This window comes from Pseudorasbora parva, chromosome 4, assembly GCF_024679245.1.
Source record: "Pseudorasbora parva isolate DD20220531a chromosome 4, ASM2467924v1, whole genome shotgun sequence".
Taxonomy (NCBI): domain Eukaryota; kingdom Metazoa; phylum Chordata; class Actinopteri; order Cypriniformes; family Gobionidae; genus Pseudorasbora; species Pseudorasbora parva.
Genome location: NC_090175.1, coordinates 29650934 through 29676430, shown reverse-complemented (window position 1 = coordinate 29676430; position 25497 = coordinate 29650934). Strand labels below are relative to the sequence as shown.

The 25497-nt window shown below is 38.8% G+C and overlaps 1 protein-coding gene across 2 annotated transcripts in view; it reads left to right on the top strand.

The window, feature by feature from the left end:
* The window catches only part of zc3h13 (zinc finger CCCH-type containing 13), a 30891-nt gene extending 5591 nt beyond the window's left edge, over window positions 1-25300 (top strand). The window contains exons 7-21 of one of the 2 annotated variants that reach the window (XM_067441507.1): window positions 327-371; window positions 501-679; window positions 757-957; window positions 4606-4761; window positions 7992-8353; window positions 8966-9421; window positions 11954-12166; window positions 14543-15062; window positions 15815-15924; window positions 16061-17314; window positions 18741-19307; window positions 19417-19557; window positions 23062-23262; window positions 23411-23574; window positions 24764-25300. In XM_067441507.1, coding sequence (XP_067297608.1) covers window positions 327-371; window positions 501-679; window positions 757-957; window positions 4606-4761; window positions 7992-8353; window positions 8966-9421; window positions 11954-12166; window positions 14543-15062; window positions 15815-15924; window positions 16061-17314; window positions 18741-19307; window positions 19417-19557; window positions 23062-23262; window positions 23411-23574; window positions 24764-24940 — 4746 coding nt within the window. In that variant the 3' untranslated portion in view covers window positions 24941-25300. Of the gene's footprint in view, window positions 1-326; window positions 372-500; window positions 680-756; window positions 958-4605; window positions 4762-7991; window positions 8354-8965; window positions 9422-11953; window positions 12167-14542; window positions 15063-15814; window positions 15925-16060; window positions 17315-18740; window positions 19308-19413; window positions 19558-23061; window positions 23263-23410; window positions 23575-24763 lie in introns of both variants that reach the window. The other variant, XM_067441506.1, reaches the window with a different exon arrangement.
* The last annotated feature ends 197 nt before the right edge of the window (window positions 25301-25497 follow it).

Below are 25497 nucleotides of genomic sequence, written 5' to 3'. Positions count from 1 at the left end.
TGGAGCTTTTATTTTATTTTGATGAATGTTTATGTAATGCCTTCTGAAAAGATTTGAATTTTATTTTCATATTGCCTCCATATAATGTTTAATAAAGAAGTAATTAGATCTGCTATAGACTGAGAATGTGAGGCTAATCATTTATAAAACATTGTTTTGGTTAATCTGCATTTGAACTGTAAAATTCATATACTTTTTATTGATTCATATGTTACCATAGATGTTTTACTGCAAAATTAGATACAATACATAATATTGAAAGAAGGTTATTGTGAGTTATTCTGAATTTATCAATAAGAGAGTAATTGCATGTATGTATTCAACAGGAACCAGCCTCCAAAACCAGGACCAGTAGTTCTTCTAAGGACAGGGTAAGTTATTTGAGCACAGGCAAGAATAAACAAAGTCTCAATTAATTTTCATTTTAGTATTAATTAGCCTTTTATTACAGGTTGTTATCTTTGGAGTTTTATTTTTGGTGTGGTCTTGATGTCTTTTAGGCTTCTCCTGAGCGCAGCAGTTCTAAGGGCTCACCCTCATCCCGTAAATCAAGCGGCTCACCCAAACATAGAGCAGGGAAAGGTGGGAACTCCAGCAAGAAAGAAAAAAAGTCCTCCACTTCCTCAGTCATCTCCTCTCCAGTGTCTGACCAGAACAGGGCAGAGGAGACAGACAGCAGGTTAGGAAGGTTATCTCTAGTTACTTGAACTGATTTTTATCAGTTTAAATCCTTAACTGCTGTTTACTTTTTACCAGGTCATCTAAGAGTGGCCATGGAAAAAGAAAAGGGCCACGGACGCCCAGTCCTCCTCCACCTGTCCCTGTGGAGAACCCAGTGATTGGGAAGAAACACAAAAATAAACACAAAAACAAGGAGAAATGCGAGGAAAAATCTAAAGAAGGCAAAGAAAGAGGACGAGATGTGGAGAAACACAAAGAGAAAAAAGAAAAGCGCAGGTATGGTCACCTTCAAAAGAAATCCACAAAACATAAACTTATCATTGATTGAAGAATTTTTAAAAGCAGTATTAGGGCCCTATAAAATCCGTTTTATTTTTTCCCAAATTCCGTTTTTTCCATTTTAATTTTTGCAAATTCCGTTTTTCCGTTTTAATTTTTGCAGATTCCTTTTTTTCCGTTATTTTTTGGGAATTCAGGCTTTTTACCCTTTACTGTTATTTTGGTGAAAAAAGAGTGTGCTTTTAATGTTAATATAATAGAACATAAAACAAAAAATATGAATGACCTTAAATGTATTGAGGTAACAAACATCACATTTACTTTTTAGGACAAATACTGCATGATGCAACATAATACTGCACTTCAAGTACTTCAAATATTACTGGTTATTAGCTTTAAACTTTCCAGTAAAATACATTACCAGTATATTAGTTTATATAAGTTCAAATGAAAGTGCTCCATTAGCTTTTTCTTTCAAGTTAATTATTTTTAAAAAAGAACTAAAAAAAAAAAACATAAATCATCTTTTACATACAGTACTATTAAGTAAAACATTTAAAGCTGAAAATTAACATAAAAAAAATTACACATTTCACCATGAAATCATGTAGTGAAGTGTTCTGTGTGTTTAACAATCACCATTATGATATCCAGAGCTGTAAAAAATCAAATATAAAATACACGAAAACACAACACTGCCAGAAGTTTTTTCCCCAATTTCAAAGGCCCCTTTGAATGATTTAAACTAGAGGCTTATCTTAACTTCAAGGTTACTTTTATCATGCAAACGACCCATATACAGCATGTTAAATGCATGTGATTGGAAAAGAGGGGAGCACGGTCGCATTTGCAGCAGATATGGAAGAATGTAACAAAGCAGACAGAACAACCATTCACTACCAACCATGGTTGTTCTATCTGCTTGGTTATAAATATTCTTCCAAACTTCTTCTTTTGTGGGTATCTTCCAATATCACTTTAAGATTCCTTCATAGTACAATGTCACACAACCAGCTGACTGAAAAATACATCTAAAGAGAGAAAATCCTTATTCATTGATGCCTGCTTTTATTTATTTGTGATCACAAGAATGCTCAAAACGACTCCATTTAGGCTTTTAAGTCCAAAGAATTGCACATTTAGAAAGATATTGATAAATATCATAAGCTTGTCACATTTCTTTAGAAAGAATGAACATTTCTATTAACCTTCCACTAAATTTTGCAATCTGAGGAGGTTTGAGTGATCTCTCCCGTCACATTTTAATGTTATCCTTATAGCCAGAGACATGAACAATTTCTTTGATAAACATCTATGACCTTTGATACGTCTAGTCTTGATGCTGTATTTAATATTGAATAAGTATGGTTTCACTAATAATAAATATACATTTGCATAAAGCATGCATATTTGTACATTCCATGTTGATTAGAGTATTAAAAACTTAAGATACATTTATTAATTGCTAAAAATGTGCGATTAAATTGTGATTAATCGCGAGTTAACTCATGACAATCATGCGATTAAAATATTTTAATCGATTATCAGCCCTAATAAAAATTAAACTTTCATATATTTTAGATTCATTGCAAACCAACTGAAATATTTCTGGTCTTTTATTATTTTAATACTGATGATTTGGGCATACAGTTAATGAAAATTCTCAAAAAAATTGCATATTTCATCCGACCAATAAAAGAAAAGTGTTTTTAATACAAAAAAAGTCAACCTTCAAACAATTATGTTCAGTTATGCACTCAATACTTGGTTGGGAATCCTTTTGCAGAAATGACTGCTTTAATGCGGCGTGGCATGGAGGCAATCAGCCTGTGGCACTGCTGAGGTGTTATGGAGGCCCAGGATGCTTCGATAGCGGCCTTAAGCTCATCCAGAGTGTTGGGTCTTGCGTCTCTCAACTTTCTCTTCACAATATCCCACAGATTCTCTATGGAGTTCAGGTCAGGAGAGTTGGCAGGCCAATTGAGCACATAATACCATGGTCAGTAAACCATTTACCAGTGGTTTTGGCACTGTGAGCAGGTACCAGGTCGTGCTGAAAAACCAAATCTTCATCTCCATAAAGCTTTTCAGCAGATGGAATCATGAAGTGCTCCAAAATCTCCTGATAGCTAGCTGCATTGACCCTGCCCTTGATAAAACACAGTGGACCAACACCAGCAGCTGACATGGCACCCCAGACCATCACTGACTGTGGGTACTTGACACTGGACTTCAAGCATTTTGGCATTTCCTTCTCCCCAGTCTTCCTCCAGACTCTGACACCTTGATTTCCAAATGACATGCAAAATTTGCTTTCATCCGAAAAAAGTACTTTGGACCACTGAGCAACAGTCCAGTGCTGCTTCTCTGTAGCCCAAAGTGTCTTGACCTGGGGAATGCGGCACCTGTAGCCCATTTCCTGCACACGCCTGTGCACGGTGGCTCTGGATGTTTCTACTCCAGACTCAGTCCACTGCTTCCGCAGGTCCCCCAAGGTCTGGAATCGGTCCTTCTCCACAATCTTCCTCAGGGTCCGGTCACCTCTTCTCGTTGTGCAGTGTTTTTTGCCACACTTTTTCCTTCCCACAGACTTCGCACTGAGGTGCCTTGATACAGCACTCTGGGAACAGCCTATTCGTTCAGAAATGTCTTTCTGTGTCTTACCCTCTTGCTTGAGGGTGTCAATGATGGCCTTCTGGACAGCAGTCAGGATGGCAGTCTTACCCATGATTGCGGTTTTGAGTAATGAACCAGGCTGGGAGTTTTTAAAAGCCTCAGGAATCTTTTGCAGGTGTTTAGAGTTAATTAGTTGATTCAGATGATTAGGTTAATAGCTTGTTTTGAGAACCTTCTCATGATATGCTAATTTTTTGAGGTTTTCATGAGCTGTATGCCAAAATCATCAGTATTAAAACAATAAAAGACCTGAAATATTTCAGTTGGTGTGCAATGAATCTAAAATATTTGAAGGTTTAATTTTTATCATTACATTATGGAAAATAATGAACTTTATCACAATATGCACATTTTTTGAGAAGGACCTGTACGTTTTGTTGAAGTTCTTCAAGTGGTCTCTGGTATTTTCTATTATTATATGTATTTATTATGTGAGTGGTTAGCATAAGTAGCCTAACCTTTAGCATCGCATATAAATATATTTCTGCCTCATACAGTGATCAGAATCCCCATCAGATTGCAATCTGAAGTTATTTTGCTGGTGCCTGAAAGGGAGTTTTGAGCACTTTTTTTTTTTTTAATGTTAAGGTTTGCTGGTAGCCTGATATGGTTACATGGGAAATTAGCCTCTTCTGACTCGGGTAAACTCCATCTTGTCTTGGGCTGCTTTGGACTAAGGTATTCAGTGGGCCAAAAACCCCTCTCCTTTGGCCCTGAGGAAGCCCAAAGGAGGTCCAATTAAGCCCTGAAGGGGACAGTGGAAACTCAGTTGGCCCTGTTACACACTAACATCCTTGCTTTTGACCTGACGGTGGAAACACGACTCTTATGCATTGTATTTTCTCATTTGGTGCTAAGCCAGATTCAGTTTATTATCTGTGCTTTGTTTTGTGTGTAAACAAATGTCATATAATTTATTTTTAATATTCTAAAACTATATATCAATCTTTGACCTTTCCTTATTTGCAGGGACCGTTCAGATAGTTCCCATAAAGCCAAACGCTCAATGACATCAGAGGAACGTTCTGGAAGCCTTTCCCCACCCTCCAGGGAAGCATCTCCCCCAGCCAGAAGGAAGTCATCATCCCCCAAACCCACCTCCCAAAAACAAGCCTCACAGCAGAGGTGAGAAGAGTTGCGCCACAAGTCTTGCAGGATTTTGTTCAGATTTAAGTGTCAAAATCAATCAAATCCTTACAAAACATCTTAGATTCTGATTTTTTTAAATATAATTTAAAAGAAATGTTTACTTTTATTCAGCAAGGATGTATTGATCAGAAGTGACTGTAAAGTCTTTTTAAGTTATTACTAGGGCTGGGTTTCGATTCAAATTTCAAGAATCGATTCAATTCCGATTCTCAAGATCTTGAATCGATTATCATTATTCAATTCGATCCGATCCGATCTTCGAGATTTAGATAAGTGTTTTTGAAGAAAGCATTTTTTTCCAGCTGTTACCCGAATTACAGGACTGTAGTTATGCAACATATTGATACTATTATTATAGACATTCAACTGCAAATTAATGGAGTATTGATGGTTGAAAAGAACAATCCCCCTTCCAGGCTGCTCTAGTCAGCGAACGCGCACTGTGGAGAGGGCGCGCGCTGTCATGACAAGGCAGCCATTACAACTTCCTTGGCAGTAAGCGCGCTGCAGTGAGAACGGCTGTGTTCTTCAGCACGGCGACGGCGGTATAGTGATGAGAGCTTCGGCTTGAGTTTGGTTATCTACTCCAGTATTCTCTATCCACGGTGTTTCTGGAGTTTTCAAAGCTGCCATGTTCGTTGTTTTAATGTCCTTCCACCTCGCGCGCATGCGTGAATTCAATGAAGCGGCAAATTAAAATGTAGGCCTATTATTATATCGATCCTCTGAGTTACGGATCGATCTTTAGAAATTAATATGAAAATCGATTCAGAATTGGTGAATCGATATTTTTTTTTTTTTTTTTTTTTTTTTTCAACACAGCCCTAGTTATTACAAAAACCTTTCTATTCATCGAATATGAATATGTGGCACATCAGACTGGAGTGATGGCTCTATAGGCCTGACACACACCAAGCCGATGGAGCATTGGTTAGCATCTGTCAGATCAGTTTTTGCATTGTTGGACACCATAGACAGCTTTTTGGTCAGTCGATCATATTGAATCGGTGTTGTGCAGTCTGTGAGACAGTCCACTCTGATAGGCTGTTCAGCTTAGCGAACTAGTGCATGAAAAGAATATTGAAAATGATGGAAGCGAGCAAAGAAGATTTCTTCACATCTGCCACAATCAAAGCTTCAGCGATGAATTTCAACAAATGCATGTACGGATCTCCAGCTTACTGTTTGCAGAATGAATGTACCTTTGCAACCGATGTGACAATTAAATCGGGAAAATGAACAATGTAGAATTATTGGAAATAATAGTAAGAGTTTTGCCGTTTTATCTTTTGAAATTCCTAAAGTTTTTATCTTTTTAAAGTTCCTTTAGCAGTTTTCATATTGTGAATCAACATCATATTATCAACCTAAAAATGATATCGCCACTGGGTTGTTCTATTGCCGCCTTCACATGCTATCGGGAATGTGATAATTCCCACTTCTGAAGTCGTGATTACGAGCTTATCCCATTCAAATTTTGAAATGGAAGGGTGTTCATGTGCAGTTTTTACTTAGGAAACTTGTATTTACGATAATTCAGATGGCACGGGAAGGAGGCTTTAAAAGCTTAACATGAAAAAGTAAAAAAGCTTAACATGGCTTAATTAACTAAGACAATGTTATTAACAAACTAAACTTACATACTAATAAAGCATACTATGTACAGAAAAGCAGATGAATATGAATGCAACGTGTTTAATTAAGCATTTTCCTGGAATGCTTAATGATGCTTAATGTACATTGACATTAAAAGACCAAACTTAGTAAACATTAAATACTAATAAAGCATACTATTCAGAACATTTGGTTTGTGTCGAATTTGATTTACATTAAGTTACGTTAAGCTTTTTCTTTATAACGGTTTTCTGCCGGAGGAAAACACTAAATGTGTAATTAAACGTGTTTTGTTTTGCTTTGCTGTACAGTAGCCTATGGTTTATTATTATTTTTACGGAGTTTGGTCTTTTAATATTACTGTCTTAGTGCATTAAGCTCAATAAGTATTTTTTATGTTAATCATTTTAGAATGTCCCTAGCCACAGAAATTTTTTAATATCATAGTTCTTTACTTTAAGAATTTGCAGGGCAATCTAAATCTGTGTTTTTTCTTATTTGCAAACGAATTGTGTTGCTTTAAAAATCTAATGTGAGTACAGATTACAAAGTTTTCACCAAAACCATGTTTTGTGTTGATTTACCATCTAACGAAGTTGGTTATCATAGTTGGTTAAATGAAGTCGGTGTGTCACCTAAAGGCAATTTGGGTATAGTGTAGGTTGGCAAATAACATGTAATATTATAACTACATTACCCTTTTTGACAGTATAATTGTGATTAATAATCGTAATTATGATTTTGAGCAAAATAATTGTGATTATCAGTTTAACCGTTAACATGCAGCCCTACTCAAAATGGTGAGCAAGAGCTGCTTTGTTTGTGGTTTTAGCTGCAGTCCTAGTTTTGTTTTCCTTTTTTGAGTGATAGACTACTGCCACTTGCTGGTATAGACAATTTTTCTCTTAAAGGGATACTTCACGGCTTTTTCATTTTAAACTATATTATTCTCTTAACTAAGACGAGTGCGTGCACTTAATCGCTCTGATGCGCAGTGACATTCTGATAGCATCAGCATTGGCTATTGTCTTTGGTTAGACAGGGTAAACCCAGCCTGATCAGCCGGTGATTTAATTTCGCCCAACTCAGTCTGGAAACCTGTACATTAATTTCTACTGCTTCTGTTACACTTTTGCGGGAAACAATCACAGACTGGCTTATCCACCTGGCGGGTTTAACACAATGACAGATAGAGAAGTGATGGATCGTTCCCTGTTGATCATGCCTGTTGTGGACTGATTGGTTGAAGGACTATCCATTTGCATACAGAGTCATTCAAATAATGCTCGTTGATCACACCTCTTGTGCAGTAGAAAATACACAGCAGACTCCCCAGACCAATGTTCAATTTTAAACTGAGCTTGGTCTGCTGATAGTCAGACAAGTCTTTGGCTGTTCAAGCTCAAATTTTTGGTCCAGACGCTAGCACAGTCAGCTTTTGTCACCACTTGTTATTTGTCGTTTGGGTGTGTCATGGCCTTACAAACTGACAGATATGAGTTAAATATCCTGATTTAACATGCATCAGTATTTTATTTCAGAGATATTGTTGGGACGGATAGTAATTGAATCTCATTCGTTTTCTCTCTCAGGTCTCGAACTCCACCCCGTCACCGCCGCAGCCCCTCTCCTCTCTCTCGACAACACCACTCTCCCTCTTCACACTCCGGCTCCTCGGCCCAGAGACACTCCCCATCCCCTCGCCACAGACGGAGTTCTGTCTCTCCTCTTTACCACCGAGACCTTCCCCCTCCATCTTCATCCTCACCTCCTCCCACTCAGTCTTCACGTCGCTCCCGCTCTCCACTCACCCCCCAGAGAGACCCCTCACCTACACCCGCCCCTCGCAGGTCCAGCCCCAGTGCCCGTCACCGCTCGCAGGGCAGGGAGAGGGGGAGAGCAGAGCGAGACAGGAGTCCAGCATTGCAGGAGAGGCGGCATGAGCGCAGAGATGGTGAGACACATTTCTACATCACAGTCATTAGAGTAATATATTTATATAGAGTAATTAAGAGTTCATATAGAGTAATTTGGCTTTTGATGTTAATGACTTGCGAACAAATGAGCCAATTATTTTTTTTAACAACTTTAAATCTATATCCATCTATACATTTTCACAAAACACTCAGAGTCAGTGACCACAACTGCCTTGACTTGTACTCGGCACACAATCAAAATCCATTTAACAAATGCTTTAGGTTCATGACACATGCCTTATTCTATTTACTGACTGGTTGCTCCTATGACTGAATGTAAAATACACTACTGTTCAAAAGTTTGCGATTGGATTTTTTTTCTAGAAGTCTATTATGCTAACCAAGGCTGTATTTATTTGATCAAAAATACAGTTAAAACAGAAATATTGTAAAAGATATTTTACAATGTTTGTATTTTAATATATTTTAATGTATTTTATTCCTGTGATGTAAAGCTGCATTTTTTTGAAGCCATTACTCCAGTCCTCAAAGTCATAATCCTTCAGAAATCATTTCTTATTATCAGTGTTAAAAACTATGATACACGTGATTCACTCCATTGCTCACTTAATTTCCTTTCTGCCTTTTAGAGAGCCGCGGAAAGCGTGAGAAGGACAGCAGCCGTGATGAGCGAGACTACGATATTGAGCAGAGTTCTTCCAGAGATGAGCGTGATTGCAGGGATAGCCGAGACCGCAGAGGCGAACGGGATAGACGAGATGTCCGGGAAGAGCGACAGCACCGCGGGGAGGTCAAAGACACTCGGGATGCCCGTGCAGCTGAATCGCGAGACCGTTCAGGTCGGGAATCCCTGGAGCATAGGGAGAGGGACCGGGACAGGGAAAGAGAAAGAGAGAGGGAAAGAGAGAGAGAAAGAAATGAAACGCATAGAAAGGAGGAAACAACAACCCAGGAGGAAAGGAATTATGGAAGAGGACATGGAAGGGAGGAAATGAGAAATGAAAATAGAGTGGACAACAGGAACGAATCTCGAGCTGAAAGAACAGGCAGAGGGAGGGGCCGTGGATCAGATGCCACAGAGAAAGGTGAGAAGATGCTTACCTTGAGTGGGCCAGCTACCTGACATTCTTTGTCAGCTACAAAAAAAAAACGGACTATCAAAATTTCACTACAATGGTTATTGCGCCCAAAATAATAAAAATATTATCATGATATCTCTAAATATTTTGAAATGATTGACTAATGATATCAGTTAGGGATTAATTGTAATTGTCTTTTGATTTTGGCTTCCAACCATTATGAAAACAAAATAATAGAGATAAACGGATTATTATGACACGTCCGTATTCCATCTATTGATAAAATGCAGCCTACTTGTTTATTGGTGCTTTCTGATCATCCGGTATACATGTTCTTTTCACAGAAAAGCTCTGATTGGGGGTTTTGAATTACTGAAATCTCAATCGCAAGCACGAACACTATTCTTTACCTCAGACAAAACCACAACCAGTGATTTTAGACTTGTCTTTTTTCGTCAACGATATTGCATGTTTATATAATGTTAGTCACAATGTAGGCTACGCAGTAACTGTGATGTACTCTGAAATACAAGCATGCAAAAACAAACTTACGTTCTCAAAAAAAAAAAAAAAAAAAAAAAAACCTATATATATATATATATATATATATATATATATATATATATATATATATATATATATATATAATATATTACAAAATAAATAGCCTTGTCAAATGACTATCATTTTAACTTATATGGTGGAAAAGATCTGTAAGCAAAGTATCTACGGTTGTATTTTGTAATACAAAATAATATTAACCTTTGTCATTAGGCACACTATTTAGTTTTGTATGATACTTGGTGTTTCCTGTTGTTTCTGTACTAGCATCTTGCATTATCTAGACAATGCTGTCTCTCTAAGAAACTTTCAATTTAATCAGAAATTGTTTAAACAGTCAATAAGTGGATAAAATCACTACTTAGTGCTTGCAGGAATACAAATGTAATTGCCACTTTCTTCAGTTTAAGACGCTGAGCGAAGCTTTCTTGATTTTGTCCCAGGTTAGAAAAACTCTCGTGGTGAAATGGGCCAAAAAAAAAACACAATTTTGAATTAAATTGTTGCGGTATTTGATTATAATAAACTTCAACCATGACTGTTGACATTTTTTATCTGTGGGAAGGGTATGTAAAGTCCTCACATCTCCTGCACAGCCTGGAACATGACATTTGTGTCCATGAGAGCTGCTGTTTTTGCTATCCTCGAGTGATGCTTGTTTACCTGCAGTCCCGATGATTCGGCTCCACCTGACAATGAACATGTTTGGACATATGCAAATGTTGGGGGAGTGCATAGAAATAATGCCCAATGATTGCGTCACCGGTGGCATTATGTTGACAATTATTTTTCCGTGGTGTTTTTCATGCACGAGATTTACATAAGAAGTACGAGGCAATGGTGTTTGAGACTCACAGTATGTAAAGTCTATGTACTGAACTCTTATTATTTCACTATGGCAAGGTAAATTAAATTTTTCATTCTCTGGCACCTTTAAGGACAGTGTAATGCCGTTTTCTGTACAGTAGCCTATATAAATGCATATGCGCTCGCCTTTCAATTATGCAATGCGTCAGAATAACTTTGTTTCATATATAAGATTAATGTTGGGAAACTTAAACTTGTAGATAAAGTACCCTATTTGAGATTGAGTGTATATGAATGCATCACAAAAATCCCATGCCATTTAATAGAGGATGAAGCGAAAGTTGTTTTACACTTCGTGATAAATGCCTATTACATACCTTATTTAATATTTTGTGGTAAACATAAATCCGTGGCAACCGCATGACGGTAACAAATGCGAACGCGCTCTGATGAGCTGATGACTGGTGAGCCGATCTGCTTGATAAGGATCACGCCGATCACATGTTAATGCAATGTGTAAACACAGCCAGAATAGGTTACCAATACAGTAGATTATTACTGATAACAAGCAAATAAATAACAAGTAAATCACATTAGACGTCATAGTCTAAATTACATTAGATGCTGCTCTCATATGCAGTCAGATTGGATAATTGGTAAGCATTCAAGGCTTTTTGGTGAGTCGCACACAGTTTTTGTGCTGGTGTCATGTGCTCTCTGCTTGATTTTTTTATATTTATATCATGTTATCCAAGAATAGTACGTCAAAAATGTGTTTCTACTGAGTAGTGCTCCATACTATCCACTAGCCAGACCGATAAACAAATACAGACCGGAAGTTAACTTCGGGCCAGAAGTGTAACCATAGCAACGTGTGTGCATTTGATGAAACTGTCTATTACTGGTATGCACTGTGTTGATTTAATGACTTTAGCTGTTTTTATACATCAGAATCCCATCTTGCACTTGTCCACTGCAAAAATACCTCTTTAAAGTTTAAAAAGATGCACTTGCAAGCTGGAGAAGAGTTTATTAAGATGCTCATAAAAAGCAATGCGACATGTACTTCATAAAATGTAAGGAGTTTATTAAGGAGTAATGCAATAATATGAGAACTTGAAATTTATTTAAAATACTCATGCAGAGGATATGATGAATTTTGTGTTTCAGGTACATCTCGTGGCGGTAGAGCATCACAAACTGATGCTAGCAGTGCTAGTGGGCATGACAGCTGGGAGTCCCGCAGCAGTCTGAGAGAGCGGAGCTCAGAGAGGAACGCTGACCGTGATCGCTATGACAACGACAGACCGAGAGGAGAACAGCCCAGAGATGAACGCAGGGGAGGACACGCAGAGAGAGATCGCCGTGACAACAGAGAAAGAGGTGACTAAGCAAGAGATGTTCATAATTTTGGGAGCCTGTTCTATATGACAATCATATGGAATTAATTGGATATCCTAGATGCACAATATAGATGTAACATTACAACTGTATCTGCACAAAAGGATCCAAATGAATTGAACTTGAACTAATTTACGTGCTAGCGAGAAATTTTACTGGCTTTGTGGATGTGCTCTTCCTGACGCAATTCAAGCATTAAGAGTTCATGACAGTCTACTGTGTTATCATTATAATGTTATGTTGACACTGCACATCTTGCACTTAAAGGTGCACTATGTAGTATTTCTGCAGTAAAATATCCAAAAACCACTAGGTGTATTGTTCAGTTGAGTACTTACAATATCCCAAATGTGTCCAACTATTTGTAAATTGTGAGAAAATTGCTATTTTAACTAAGGAACGGGACGTTTCAGCATAGCGTTTGAGGGAGTCGCCTGTCAATGGCGTCATATCTGCGTTACCCTCGGTTTTATTCTGAAGAAGCTCTTTACTCTTAGCAGTGTGAACATGTCACAGCAGCGCCAAGCGAACGCACAGAGTAACGTCATAACATCTTTTTAAACACTCTTAAATGTATCTAATATGATGAACAGAGCTGCTTTACCTTATAATCATGACCGGAAAAAGTGGAAGCGCGCGCGCCCAGCGACTGTGTCCCGCCCCGTCATAATAAAAGTCCCGGTGCTCGCGAGCTGTGTGTTTGTTTATCAGTCGCTCCAGCAGCTGTGCTCAGCTCCACAACACTCGGTCCTGCTCTGCTTTACACTACAGTAACGTTAATAACCGCATCTATCAACATGATTTCTGCCCAAGTCCTATTTTCCACCGGCTGTGAGGTGAAGACCACATGTCCCAAGATACTGCGCTCACACTTGGCGTCATCAAACTACGCCTTTGTATAGAATAGGTGCCCTTCAGTGGACGGAAAGTTGCATAGTGCACCTTTAACTATATTTTCATCTACTTAAGTGATTCCAGACATTCCTGCGCATTAAAACAAAAAATCCGTAAAAATAAATATGCCTGCTGTTTTGAATAAATTACACTGCTGGATTATTAATAAAATCATCCATGTTTTGGAGAAGGAAATAAAATCTAAAATGAATACCACAGACTGTCTCAAATAACAAAATCTTAGTCAATAAGGTCAGGCATTGCATTTGAACTGAAACTGAAGAGTGAATAAACACCAGTAAACTCAACCTAATGCATTCTATATGAGATTAATCAAAGTAAAACTGCATCTGCAGAAAAGGGCGCAAATGCGGACATTACATTTTATTGTGCTTGTCTGAATGTGTAACTCCCGTTGTGGATGTGCGCTTCCTGTAACAATGATGCTGAAACGGCATCATGTTTCAATAGTGTTTTTTATTCATGTTTCAATAGTGTTCTCATTATGATTTTATGTACATGGCAGATTGGCACTGCACATCTTCCACTTAACTGTATATTAATAAGCATGTATTAACATATTCTTTTAAACGGCACACTCAGCAACGTGGGAAGCGTTGGGATGCTCACAAACAGTTTACATCTGTTAACTTGTTTTAAACACCTTTGTACCCCAAAGCCAGTTATGTTATAGCCTTAATGTCACTGAATTGCTGTCAGAGTTATATAACAGTCAATCATTGTTTGTGGATACCATAAAAAAGGAAAAAAAGAACAGATGTTGAAATTTGATTTGCACCAAATGTATCTATCAAGCATGCTGTTTAAAAAACAAAAACAAACATGCTTTATAATGATCCATACACAAGATGATGTCAACAAGTATCTTAGATGAAGCCCATTTTGATCTAGTGTTAATGAAAACTGCCCAAACAGACGCTTTAAAAAATATAAAAATATCACAGAAGTTTAAAATGAATGAAGGTCAATGTGTAAACAAAATCCAATGCTTGCATTTTTCAAGTTTAATGGCTAATTTCAGGAATAAGACACAAGGGTTTCCATTAACTAGTCAAAAAAAAGTTAAAGGAATTTGCCACAAAATGGTAATTAGTAACAGTATGTGTTTGACATTCATTAAGCTTTAAAGCTTGATGGACAGAAAGGCAACAAGGTTATTTAGCACAGCAACAGTAATTTTCTTCTATGTAAAAAGTTCTGTCAAGCTTCCAAATACGCAAAAAAGTGACAAAAACACCATAAAGCAGTCAGAGTGACTCGTTTGAAATAGTTAAACTGTTCTGAATTCATACAGTAGCTCTGTGTAAGGAACAAGCCGAAATTAAATGTTCACTACTGGATATTTTCAATTAAGTGCATATGTCTGTGAACTGTTCCTTTAACATCAGATGGCATGAGAGCAACTTTTGGTGTTATTGATGGAAGTTTATTTTTGTTTGACAGAACAAAGAGCGCCCTCCCCTGGCCGCCAGCAAAGCCGCGGCGAGGACCTTGAGCGTGAAGAGAGGAGAGATGATCGAAGGAACGATCGAGGGGATGACAGACGAGATGACCGTACCCGTGATCGAGAGAAGGACAGGGATCGAGAAAGAGAGAGGGAACGGGAAAGAGAGAAGGAGAGAGAGAGGGAAAAAGAGCGGGAAAGAGAGGCTGAAAGAGAACGCGAGCAGGTCCGGGAGAGAGAGCGGGTGAGAGAGAAGGAAAGAGAACGAGAGAGGGAGAGGGAGGAGAGAGAAAGGGAGCGGGAAAGAGAGCGGGAGGAGCGAGAAAGAGAGCGAGAAGAGCGGGAGAGAGAACGGGAACGAGAGAGGAAGGAGAGGGAACGGGAAAGAGAGCAAAGAGAGAGGGACAGGCAGAGGGAGTGGGAGGAGAGAGAGAAAGGGAGGGAAGAAAGGCGGGACAGAAGAGAAGAGCCACGAGAGGATCGGTCCACCCGAGATGTTCATGAAGAGAGAAAGAACACGTAGGTTCTCTAGTATTATTGGTCACTTTTATGTACATCAGCTCAATCAGCTCAACTGATATCAGTGAATTTAAATATCTCTAACAGCAGCCCATAGCCAGTATATTTTATAAATATATCATGCATTCCTATTTAACCCCTTTAAAAAAAAGTCAAAAGCTAATCTGCACCACTTAATGTTTAGCTATAAAAATAGAAAACACTATCTTGCAGACTTGAGTATTAATTTCATATACATGGTGAGCTTGTGAGTCCTCTAATAAAGCAGGATGTTTTGTGATAATGACCAAATTATATAACATTTGCACAACTGCTCAACTTTGGGGTCAGTAAGATTTATTTGGGAAAAAATTACTTTTATTCAGAAAGGATTATTTATTGTTTCAAATAAATAGTCTTTTGAACTTTCCTACATTCCTGAAAAAAGTATATAATGGTCTCTATATAATGAGAAAATAACTGTTTTCAACATTTGAAAATATTAAATATTTGCTGAGCCAAAACAGCAAATTAGAATGATTTCTGATAGACCATGAGACACTGAATACTGGAGTAATGATACTGAAAATTCAGCTTTGCCGTCACAGGAATAACTTGCATACAATTGCAGACTTTTCTGTATTTCTGATCAAATAAATGCAGCCTAGGTTAGCACAAGACTTAACCATAGTTCAGATATTATAAACATTTGGAAAATAATACACTTCCTCAGGTTTTTTTAAATCATATTTTGCCTTTCTGTTTGTTTGCAGCCGTAAGAGACACCGTCCTGAGAACACTCCCAGCCCACGGCCATCTCCCAAACGAGGGCGAGATGTTAGCCCTGCGGACAGTGACGGTTACAACAGCACTGAGGAGAAAGGTAGGACTTTATCTGAGCAAGTGAAGGTTATGTTTTCACCCCTTAGTGAAAACATGAACTTGGCATACTCTTGCTCATAGATATTTAGTGCACATACACAGAATATTTGCACTTAAAATGTATGGTTTTGTTTCAGGCGAAAAACACAGACTGCTAAGTCAAGTGGTTCGTCCTCAGGAGACCGCTCGCTCACCTGTCCGCTCCTTTACTGATGAAAAACCGAACCGCTGGAAGGATGAAGAGCGGCGTGTTGATAAAAAAGAAGGCCGTGGCCGCCATGAGGAGGTAGATTCCCGTGCTGAGAGAGGAGCAGGAAGAGGAGCAGAGCGACGCGGAGAACACGCTCCAGATGTTTCTGCTACGGGCATCTCTGACTCCAGGAGGGGAAAAGAGCAGAGGGACCTCCCTTCTGTCGCCATCACTCCTCCTCCCATGGAGGAGAGAGACTCTTTATCAGCCGTTCATGAGGAGGGCAAAAAAAAGACTAAATCTCAGAAGAAAAATCTGAAGAAGATCCGGAAAGAGGTGGAAGTGCCATCTGTAGAAGGGGACCGCAGTAACCCTGAGCCCCCATCCTCCTCCACAGTGCCTGAAGCTCCCCAGGCTCTGCTCTCACCCCGCAAGGTGCCCAAGAAGAAAGCCTTAGAAAGGAAGCGCAAGCGCTCACAAGGTGCCGAGTCGGATGTTTCTGAGGACGAGCTAGTAGCCCAACACCCCCTCAGCAAGAGACGGCGAGGCCCACGTACACCCCCACCAATCAACAAGGATGATCTTCCCTCCCAGAGGGCTTTAACGGCTGGACAGAGTTCAATCTCAGCTAAACTGGAAACCAACTTCAGTGACTGGTCTGATGAAGACGTTCCAGAGCGAGGTGAGAGCTCCTCTGCCTCCCTGCCACCCGATAGGCCTGCGGAGCGCCTGCTTCCCTCAGAGCGTCCACCCAGAAGGGGTGCACGTGTTGTGGGCCGGGACCCCCCTATCGCCCCCCTGCTTCCTGACCCTCCGATGCTGATACAGTCTCTTCCTTTACAACCGTTATTGCCGCAACACATGCTGCGTAAACCACAGCAAGCAGACATGCAGCAGCAGCGTAGCAGTAGCATGGGCAGCAACCAAAGCCGTGCGTCTTCACGAAGACTACGCTCGCCCTCCAATGAATCGGCTCACCGGGATGAAGGCCCTCAGGGGCTGAGGTCTCGCAGAGGACTCATGCAAGGTGCAAATTCCCGGGAGAGAGAACGAGAGCGAGAGAGGGAACGGGACAGGGAGAGGGAACGAGAGAGGGAGCGAGACCGGGAGAGAGCAGCGGCCAGTGAACAGATGGGAGGAGAGAGGAAGTCGAGGATTGATCAGCTTCGGAGAGGAGAACCCAGTCGGAGTACCTCCTCAGGTGAGTCTCCTTATAGAAGCTTGTGTAAGTGGGAACTTTTTGGAATCTCTCAATTGGTTTGACCAAAGATTAAGGAATAGAGTAGGGATGGCTCGATACCACAATTTTGGCTTCGGTACGGTACCACAATCTAATACCGAAGTACCGATATTAAATCGATACCACACAAGTCTAATATTAGCGCGGGTAACGTTATATTGCACAAGAATGAGTACAATTATGCAAGTTTTGAGTTTATAACGTGGAAAATCACCACAAATGTTTATTAGTAAATTAATTAGCAAAGCTTATCACATCAAATCAATCATTTGAAAATTTTCTTGTGAGAAATAATTGCAGCAAAAATCTCTCAAAATTAGCAAATTGCTTCTGGGTTGAAAAGACATCGCACTACACTAAAGCAGTCTGCATAATCCGATTCAACATTTCACGTTCGTCTCGGAATGGAGAACAGAAATCAATTGAACATGCAAGTGATTTTATAGCATTTCGTAATAACAGTTACAGGAGACATGAGCTCATAACAGCGACACACACACACACACTCCTGTAACGTAGAGCTCGCACATTACAAATTAAATTTCCTTAAACAGTCAAATACACAGAATTATGTAAAAATGTCCATCTTTAGTGAGTATTCACATAAACACAGTCGGCTGTGTCTAACGCGAATGTAAACAGTGCAATAGTAACGTTACGCATGCAAATATTATGAGATCTAAATGTCATTGGTTGAAACGAAAGCTGGAGATTTTGTGATATTCGATCTTATGTTAGGCTATGTATGTGCGTTGATCAGTGTAAAAAGAAAATAAATGTCTAAATGAGATGGTCTGAATGATCCACTGACCTGTCGATCTCTTCAGAAGTCTTAAAGTCAGGATAGTGACAGATGCTTCTTGGCTAGGTTTGATGGTTCTTCATCAGTTTTATAAGCAAAGTAATTACAAATTCCACTTCTACTCCTCTCTTTATTAATTTGTTTTGGGCATCTTGAGTGAGATTCAACTGCTTTATCCATTTTGTTCGTCTATGTTGTTGTCATATTTGCCGGTTGTTTCGGGTCAGTTTGGGTAGCGCGCTGCCATCTAGTGGTGAACTTCGGAAAAGCAGCATATACCGGAATGTGCAAAATCAGGATATCGTACTGTTTGAAATAAAATATATACCGGTATTTTTCCAGTACCGGTATACCGCGCATCCCTAGAATAGAGTACCTACGTGAAAAGATTGGCAAACGATCAAAACAACATAAAGAAAAATATTCTACATGACGAAAATCAGTCTAATATCATTCTCAGTATTTAGTGATTTGGCATTAGCTGCAGGGAATTTTCACTCGCTATCACAAGCAGGTCTTGTTGTTGGTTACCACAGGAACCGCTTGAACACGCTTCCATTCATTTGCTTTCATTTGCTTTCACAGACCGGCAGGACTCTCGGAGTCACAGTTCCCGCCGTAGTTCACCGGAGTCTGAGCGCCAGGCTCGTTCCAGAGCCGGCTCCTACGATAGCCGTGAGCGTGACCGAGACCGGGAGCGAGAACGTGAACAGTTGGATCGAGAGCGTGAGAAAAAGGATCACCGTCAGCTGCAAAATCAACAAACCCAACAGAGAGATTGGGAACCTGAACCCCGTGAATGGGGCGGGCGGGGAAGAGAGCCCCTCCTCCGTGGCAACCGGGAACCAATTAGAGAGAGAGACATGCGGGAGATGCGTGACAGGGAACGACTCTTACCTGAAGGGCTGCTGGCACATGAGCGAATGGATCGCGAGCGTGGTGAAAGGGACCGCGAGCGTGAACGGGAAAGGATGCTTCCGTTTGAGCTTCAAGCCCACAGGGAACCAAAGAGCAGAGGTGAAATTAAGATGGAGAGGGGAGAGTATGAACCTCTGTTACCCAGAGAAGCTCTCATGGATGTAGATAAACCAGCCGACAATTCACACCTGCAAGGGGAAGCATCTGAATTAGAGAAAATGGATAGTCTTGATGGTAAGTCAACCCACTCCCCACACCCATTATTTCTCAAAATATAGTCTGATGTATTAGAAGATTGTTAAATTTTACCATATGTATGTGTGTTTGTTCTTTCTCTCAGAAGAAGAGGATGGAAAAGTGGAAGATGCGCCGTCTGTTGTGTCAGGTGGTGAGGAGTATGAGCCAATCAGTGATGATGAACTGGATGAGATTCTGGCAGACAGTCAGAAGAGAGATGACCAACAAGATGAAGAAAAGATTTCTGGTACGTAACACCAAGGTCCTGTGAAGACGCATATATCAGCACAAACAAATGGTCCGCCATAGTCAAATCTGCTCACAGTTTCATAATGATCCTCCAATGTGCTCCATTATGTGATTTAATATTCATGAACCCAGCAGCTCATCAATATGTTGTATGTATTATAGGAGCCAATTTGATGACGGGTATATTTTACTTTAGCCATAAATACCAGAAAATAGTGTGATCAATTTAAGTCTTTATCGCCCATCCCTATGGGCAACAAACTCAAGCTCCTCCAGCATTTCTTTTTAAAAATTCAAGTTTTAGACCTCTAATTTGTGACCAGTGTTTTCTTTTGCTCTATTCTCTGCACTTCTGCATTCGTCAATATGTAATGCATTGGGTCAGAGTTCACTCCAGTGATTTACAGTATATAAAGTTATAAATATGGATATTTTTCTTACAATAACACATCACTTCAGTTTATAAGGCCTTTATTATCCCCCTGTAGCCGTATGGATTACTTTATAATAGAAGAATAGATGCACTTTTTTGGTGCTAAAAAAATTGTATAATCTACTCCCTTTATAAAGCTGAGAAGGATACTTTTTAATATAACTTTTATTATAACTCTTAATATAACTCTGATTGATTGTGTTTGGCGCGAAGAAGAAGGTCATACACCTACGATGTCTTAAGGGTGAGTGAATTATGGGATAATTTTCTTTACTTTTTTTAAAGGATAGTTTCCCCCAAAATTTTTTTCATTAGTTTACTAATCCTCAAGTTGTTCCAAACCTGTATACATTTCTTAGCCTAGAAATCTAGACCCACCCTAGCGGCAGCAAATATAATCTGCCTGTGAGTGTCGTCTAGCAACTCTCAATACCCTTCTGAGTTGTTTTCGCCTAACTCTTGCCAGGCCAATCACATCGTGTATAGAGTGGATGGGTGGGGCCATAATGACGGCAGCCGAGTTGCGTTTGCATGCTTCTAGTAAACACAGAAACTGGCGAACGGTGGATTTTCGAATCAGCTTTGACCGCGACTCTGGAAGACTTGAAGTTAAGCTTTTCTCTGAGAAAAGAACAAAGAACGGCACTGAAGTCATTCTTAAAAAGGAAAGATGTGTTCGGAGTTTTGCTGACCGGATACGGCGAATGTTTAATCTATCAACAAGCTCTGTTACAGAATATAACATATATAATATAATTATATTCTGTTCTATAGAAGTCAGTGTTATTTGATTTATAATGTATTCTTTTTGCTTTTGATGTGACGTGATGCTCATGTCTGGTGTAGGCGGGTTTCAGCTGTTAATTATTTTTTATTTTTTTAAATGTGGGGAAAAACGCCCGCGGTAGTAGAGGCGTGGCTGTTTGCTTTGAGAGTGGGCGCTCATGGGCACGAACGTGCCTGAGGGTGACAGGTTGCAGGAGACGCACTGTCAGGGACTGCTGAAATTTGATGCGTCTTGCATGGAAGTTGGCAGAAAGCGCAGAGCCCAACTCGACAGCAGCAGAGAAAGCGATTTTAACCCTCCAAAATCTAAAAAGCCATGTGTGGAATAATGTCAGTAAAAATGTTAAGCCACGAGATAAAGTGTATGCAAGCTGCGTAGGATACAGTTAGCATACCATGCCTCCTTTTATTAACGTTAAACAGAAACATTACTAAAGTGTAGGCTACTGTACTGACTGAATGGATATTTGCATGGAAAAAGGATAAATGCACTGCTTCCACTGGTTTGATTATTTACCATTTCATGTCAAGGAAGAGTTCCATGTTTACCACAGCATAGCTCGCTTGGAGCGTTCAATATGCCCCAAAACTTAAATTAATAATAATAATATTTTTTTCAATCACTAAATGAAGTCAAACTTCAGTTGCTTGCACAAAACTCTTGATTCTTGATCAGCACTCAAAGTTTGTTCATTTAAACCGTTATGCGCAGAGGGCGTGAGGGAGAGGTCGAAAGAGAGAGTGAGTTCTGCGGTCTTGGCCATTAGTTGATTTACTTGTTTTTGTGTAATTAATATATTGTCAAATATGTTTAAACTTAAATAGACTACCTATACAAGTAGTTATGTCTCTTTGTATTAATTTGTCCTGTCATTGACGTAATGCATGAGCATTACATCAATAACAGGACAAATTAATACAAAGAGAATGCGCATTGACAATGCGCACCCAGATGTTTGAATAGTTCGAATATTCTGGTTTTTTTTTTTAGGGAATATTTGAAAGTCATTTTGAGCAATTTTGACAGCCCTAATCAGATGTTAACTGACAGAACGTCAGTGGGCAGAGCTTGTTTAAATAAATGCTTATTTTATAATGAGAATGTTTTGAGCTATAAAAAGTGCTTTAATGATGCAAAGTTTTTGTTTAATGATACTAATGTTAAAATTTGTTCCAGGTGAGACCCCTTTATTGTGAAATAGTTTTTTTAAACAAGTGCCAAAATTAAAGCTTGTGTTAAATGCAAGAAATTAAAGGGTCAGTTCACCCAAAAATGTAAATTCTGTCATTAATTATTTACCCTACTGTCGTTCAACACCTTTAAGACCTCCGTTCATCTTCGAAACAGAAATTAAGATATTTTTGTTGAAATCCAATGCCTCAGACAGGGCTCAATGTCATTTCCTCTTTCAAGACTCATAAAAGGCACTTAAGACGTCGTTACAAAGCCCATCTCACTACAGTGGCTCTACAATAATTTTATGAAGCGACGAGAATAGTTTTTTGAAAAACTAAAAATACTAAAAAACTAAAAAAACTAAATAACGACTTATATAGTGATGGGCCGATATCAAAACGGTTATGAATCAGCGTAATGAGTCGCGATCCGAATCATGAATCGATAAATTGATTCATAACGTTCAAAACTGTTTTAAAATCGGCCCATCACTATATAAGTTATTTAGTTTATTTTTTGCGCACAAACTATTCTCGTTGCTTCATAAAATTATTATAGAACCACTGTAGTGAGATGGACTTTGTAATGACGTCTTGGAAGAGGAAATTACATTGGTGTCAATGAAGGCCTTTCTGAGCCATCGGATTTAAAAAAAATATCTTCATTTGTGTTCCGAAGATGAACAGAGGTCTTAAAGGTGTCGAAGGGTAGTACATTAGGGTAAGGTAATTATTGATAGAATTTTCATTTTTGGGTGAACTAATAACCCTTTAAGATGTGCATGTTGTAATTTTGCTTCTTTAAAATAATGAATATACTTATGAACACACATATTTTTTAATAATATCAAAAAAGTTTGCATTGTGACAATTACAATGAATGTGGTCATCTCTAGCACAAAACAAAACGTCACATCTGGCCACATGTAACTTTTTCAGTTTGAACAGTTGATTTAAATAAATTGAGAAAAACAAAAGATTTACTAATCAGACAAGCCCATGACACTGACAAATATGGAGAAACTATGAGATGGTAATGACCATCTCAAAATTCCTCTACCCAAATTTGAACTTTTCATAATATACTATTTGCTTGTTCTGTTTCAGGGCCTCTGGATGTGATTGATGTAGATTGGTCCAGTTTGATGCCCAAGCAAAAACAGGAGCCCAGAACTCCCGGAGCAGCACTGCTGCGATTCACCCCAGGGGCTGTGCTCCTCAGAGCAGGAGTGTCCAGACGCTTAGCTGGGCCTCAGCTCCTTGCCAGAGTTAAAGAAGTGTGCTCCAGAGAGTTGGAAGACCCTAAAGGTGAATGTGCAAATATACCTTTGAATGAATATTTTAGTTTTATTATAAAAGACGCTCTACTGAATTATAAAAGAAGCTCTACTTGTAGCATGCAAATTGATTTTTTTTTCTAAACAAGTGACTTTAATCTCAAAATATGAATCCATAGATGCTGATAAACTCTTAGAGCATGATCTGGGTGCTCTGAACATGGCTGCATACAACAGAAGACTGGAGAGGGCCAACCTACTGAGGAGCCTGGGCCCTTGCTGCAAGGCGCTATGTGCTCGCCGAGACATTGCCATACGTAGACAGCTCCTGAAAAATGACAAGGTGCTCTTATGGCCTTTTTAATATGGCCCAATACAGTTAACTTGTGAAATATATTTTACCATGTAATTATTCCTGTGATGCAAAGCTGAATTTTCAGCATCATTACTACAGTCTACATTACTACATTACTACACTCACATAATCCTTCAGAACTTATTCTAATATACTGATTTGAAAAGAAACTATCACATTGCGTAATCTTTTTTTCTTTCAGGATTTTTAAATAAATATAAAATTCAAAAGCATTTATTTGAAATATTTGTTTTTGTAACCATGTAGAAGTCTTGACTGTCACTTTTGACAAATTTTATAAACACTGAATAAAGGTATTAATTTATATTTATATATTTATTTATATATATATATATATATATATATATATATATATATATATACTATAAATCTCATCTTGTAAGGGGTGCTATTTGTGTGATTTTAAAAGGGATAGTTCACCCTTAAGAGTAGGATAGTTGTCATTTTATTACTCATCCTCATGTTGTTCCAGACACGCAAGACCTTTGTTCATCTTCCAAACACAAATTAAGACATTTTTAAATTATATCCAAAAGCTCTCTGACCCCTCCATAGACTGCAATTTGATTACCACTTTCAAGGCCCAGAAAGGTAGGAAAGACATTGTTAAAATAGTCCATGTGACTCCAGTGGTTCAAGCTTAATTTTATGAAGCGACAAGAATACTTTTTTGTGCATAAAACAAACAAAAATAATTACTTTATTCAACAATTTCTTCTTGTTTGTGTCGGTCTGCTACACAGTTTACATTGTAAATATAGTGCAGTGCTTCTGAGTTTGGTGACTCACCATTGGCCGATGCTGTTCATGAGAGAACCATGCGTGTATGCATGTGATGCGGATACAGGGGCTGGCCAAAGGTGAGCCGCCGTTCAGACGTAGAACTAGGAAGTGGTAATTTAATTGCAGTCTATGGAGGGGTCAGAGTTATCAGAGTGCATCAAAAATATCTTAATTTGTGTTCGGAAGATGAAAGAAGGTCTTGTGGGTTTGGAACGACATGAGGGTGAGTAATCAATAACATAATTAAACATTTTGGGTGAACTAACACTTGAACTGTTGCCTTATAATATAAATATAAAATCCTAATAATTAGCTTAATAATGGTGTATGTGATTTCAATATTTGGTTTAATGCTTCTTTATTCCTCATGTAGGGCACTACCAAGCAGATCTACACCAGCGCTCCGGTTGTGGACAATGAACTTGTGCAACTGAGTTTGCGTCTCTTTAAAAAGAAAATGGCTTCCAGCCAGTCGAGTGCACAGGAGAAGACTGATTCAGTCTCTGCAGCCCAACAGCTTAGCACACCAGCAGAGTTGTGCGTCTCCTGAGCACGCTCAGTGAGTACAGTCTGAAAGAACTGATCTCAGATCATGTTAACCCATACTATCAACGATTATTGTAACACTGAAACTGCTTTTAAATCAGTTCTGATGGAGGATTTATGCTCTAAACCTCAGAAGAACCATAGAGACTGGAAATTCTAGCCTGTGGAGATGCTGTCTAAGGTTTCATGACCCTTGAACTTTTGAATCAGAAGTCATAACTATGTACTGCATCTGAACTATGTCATTTACATTTGTTTTAGTTTTTTTGTAATGTCAGATGTGAGAACAACGGTTGCTTAATGTTTGTGAGATTTAAAATGGGTACTGAAGATGTACAATAAAATGACTGTTATGTGCATCTAACTTTTGTTCCCTTTGTTTTGAAACATTTTTGTGATCCGTCTGTTTTAGCACTCATGTTCTCAGTGGTTCCTTGTTTTATTAAAACATGATTCAAGAAAAGTTGGTTATGATTCAAGAAAAGGTGATTTTGTTACGCATGTATCAACTTTGTTGCTTCTAAGTGTTATCCATTATAATACTATTAAATACTCTTACAT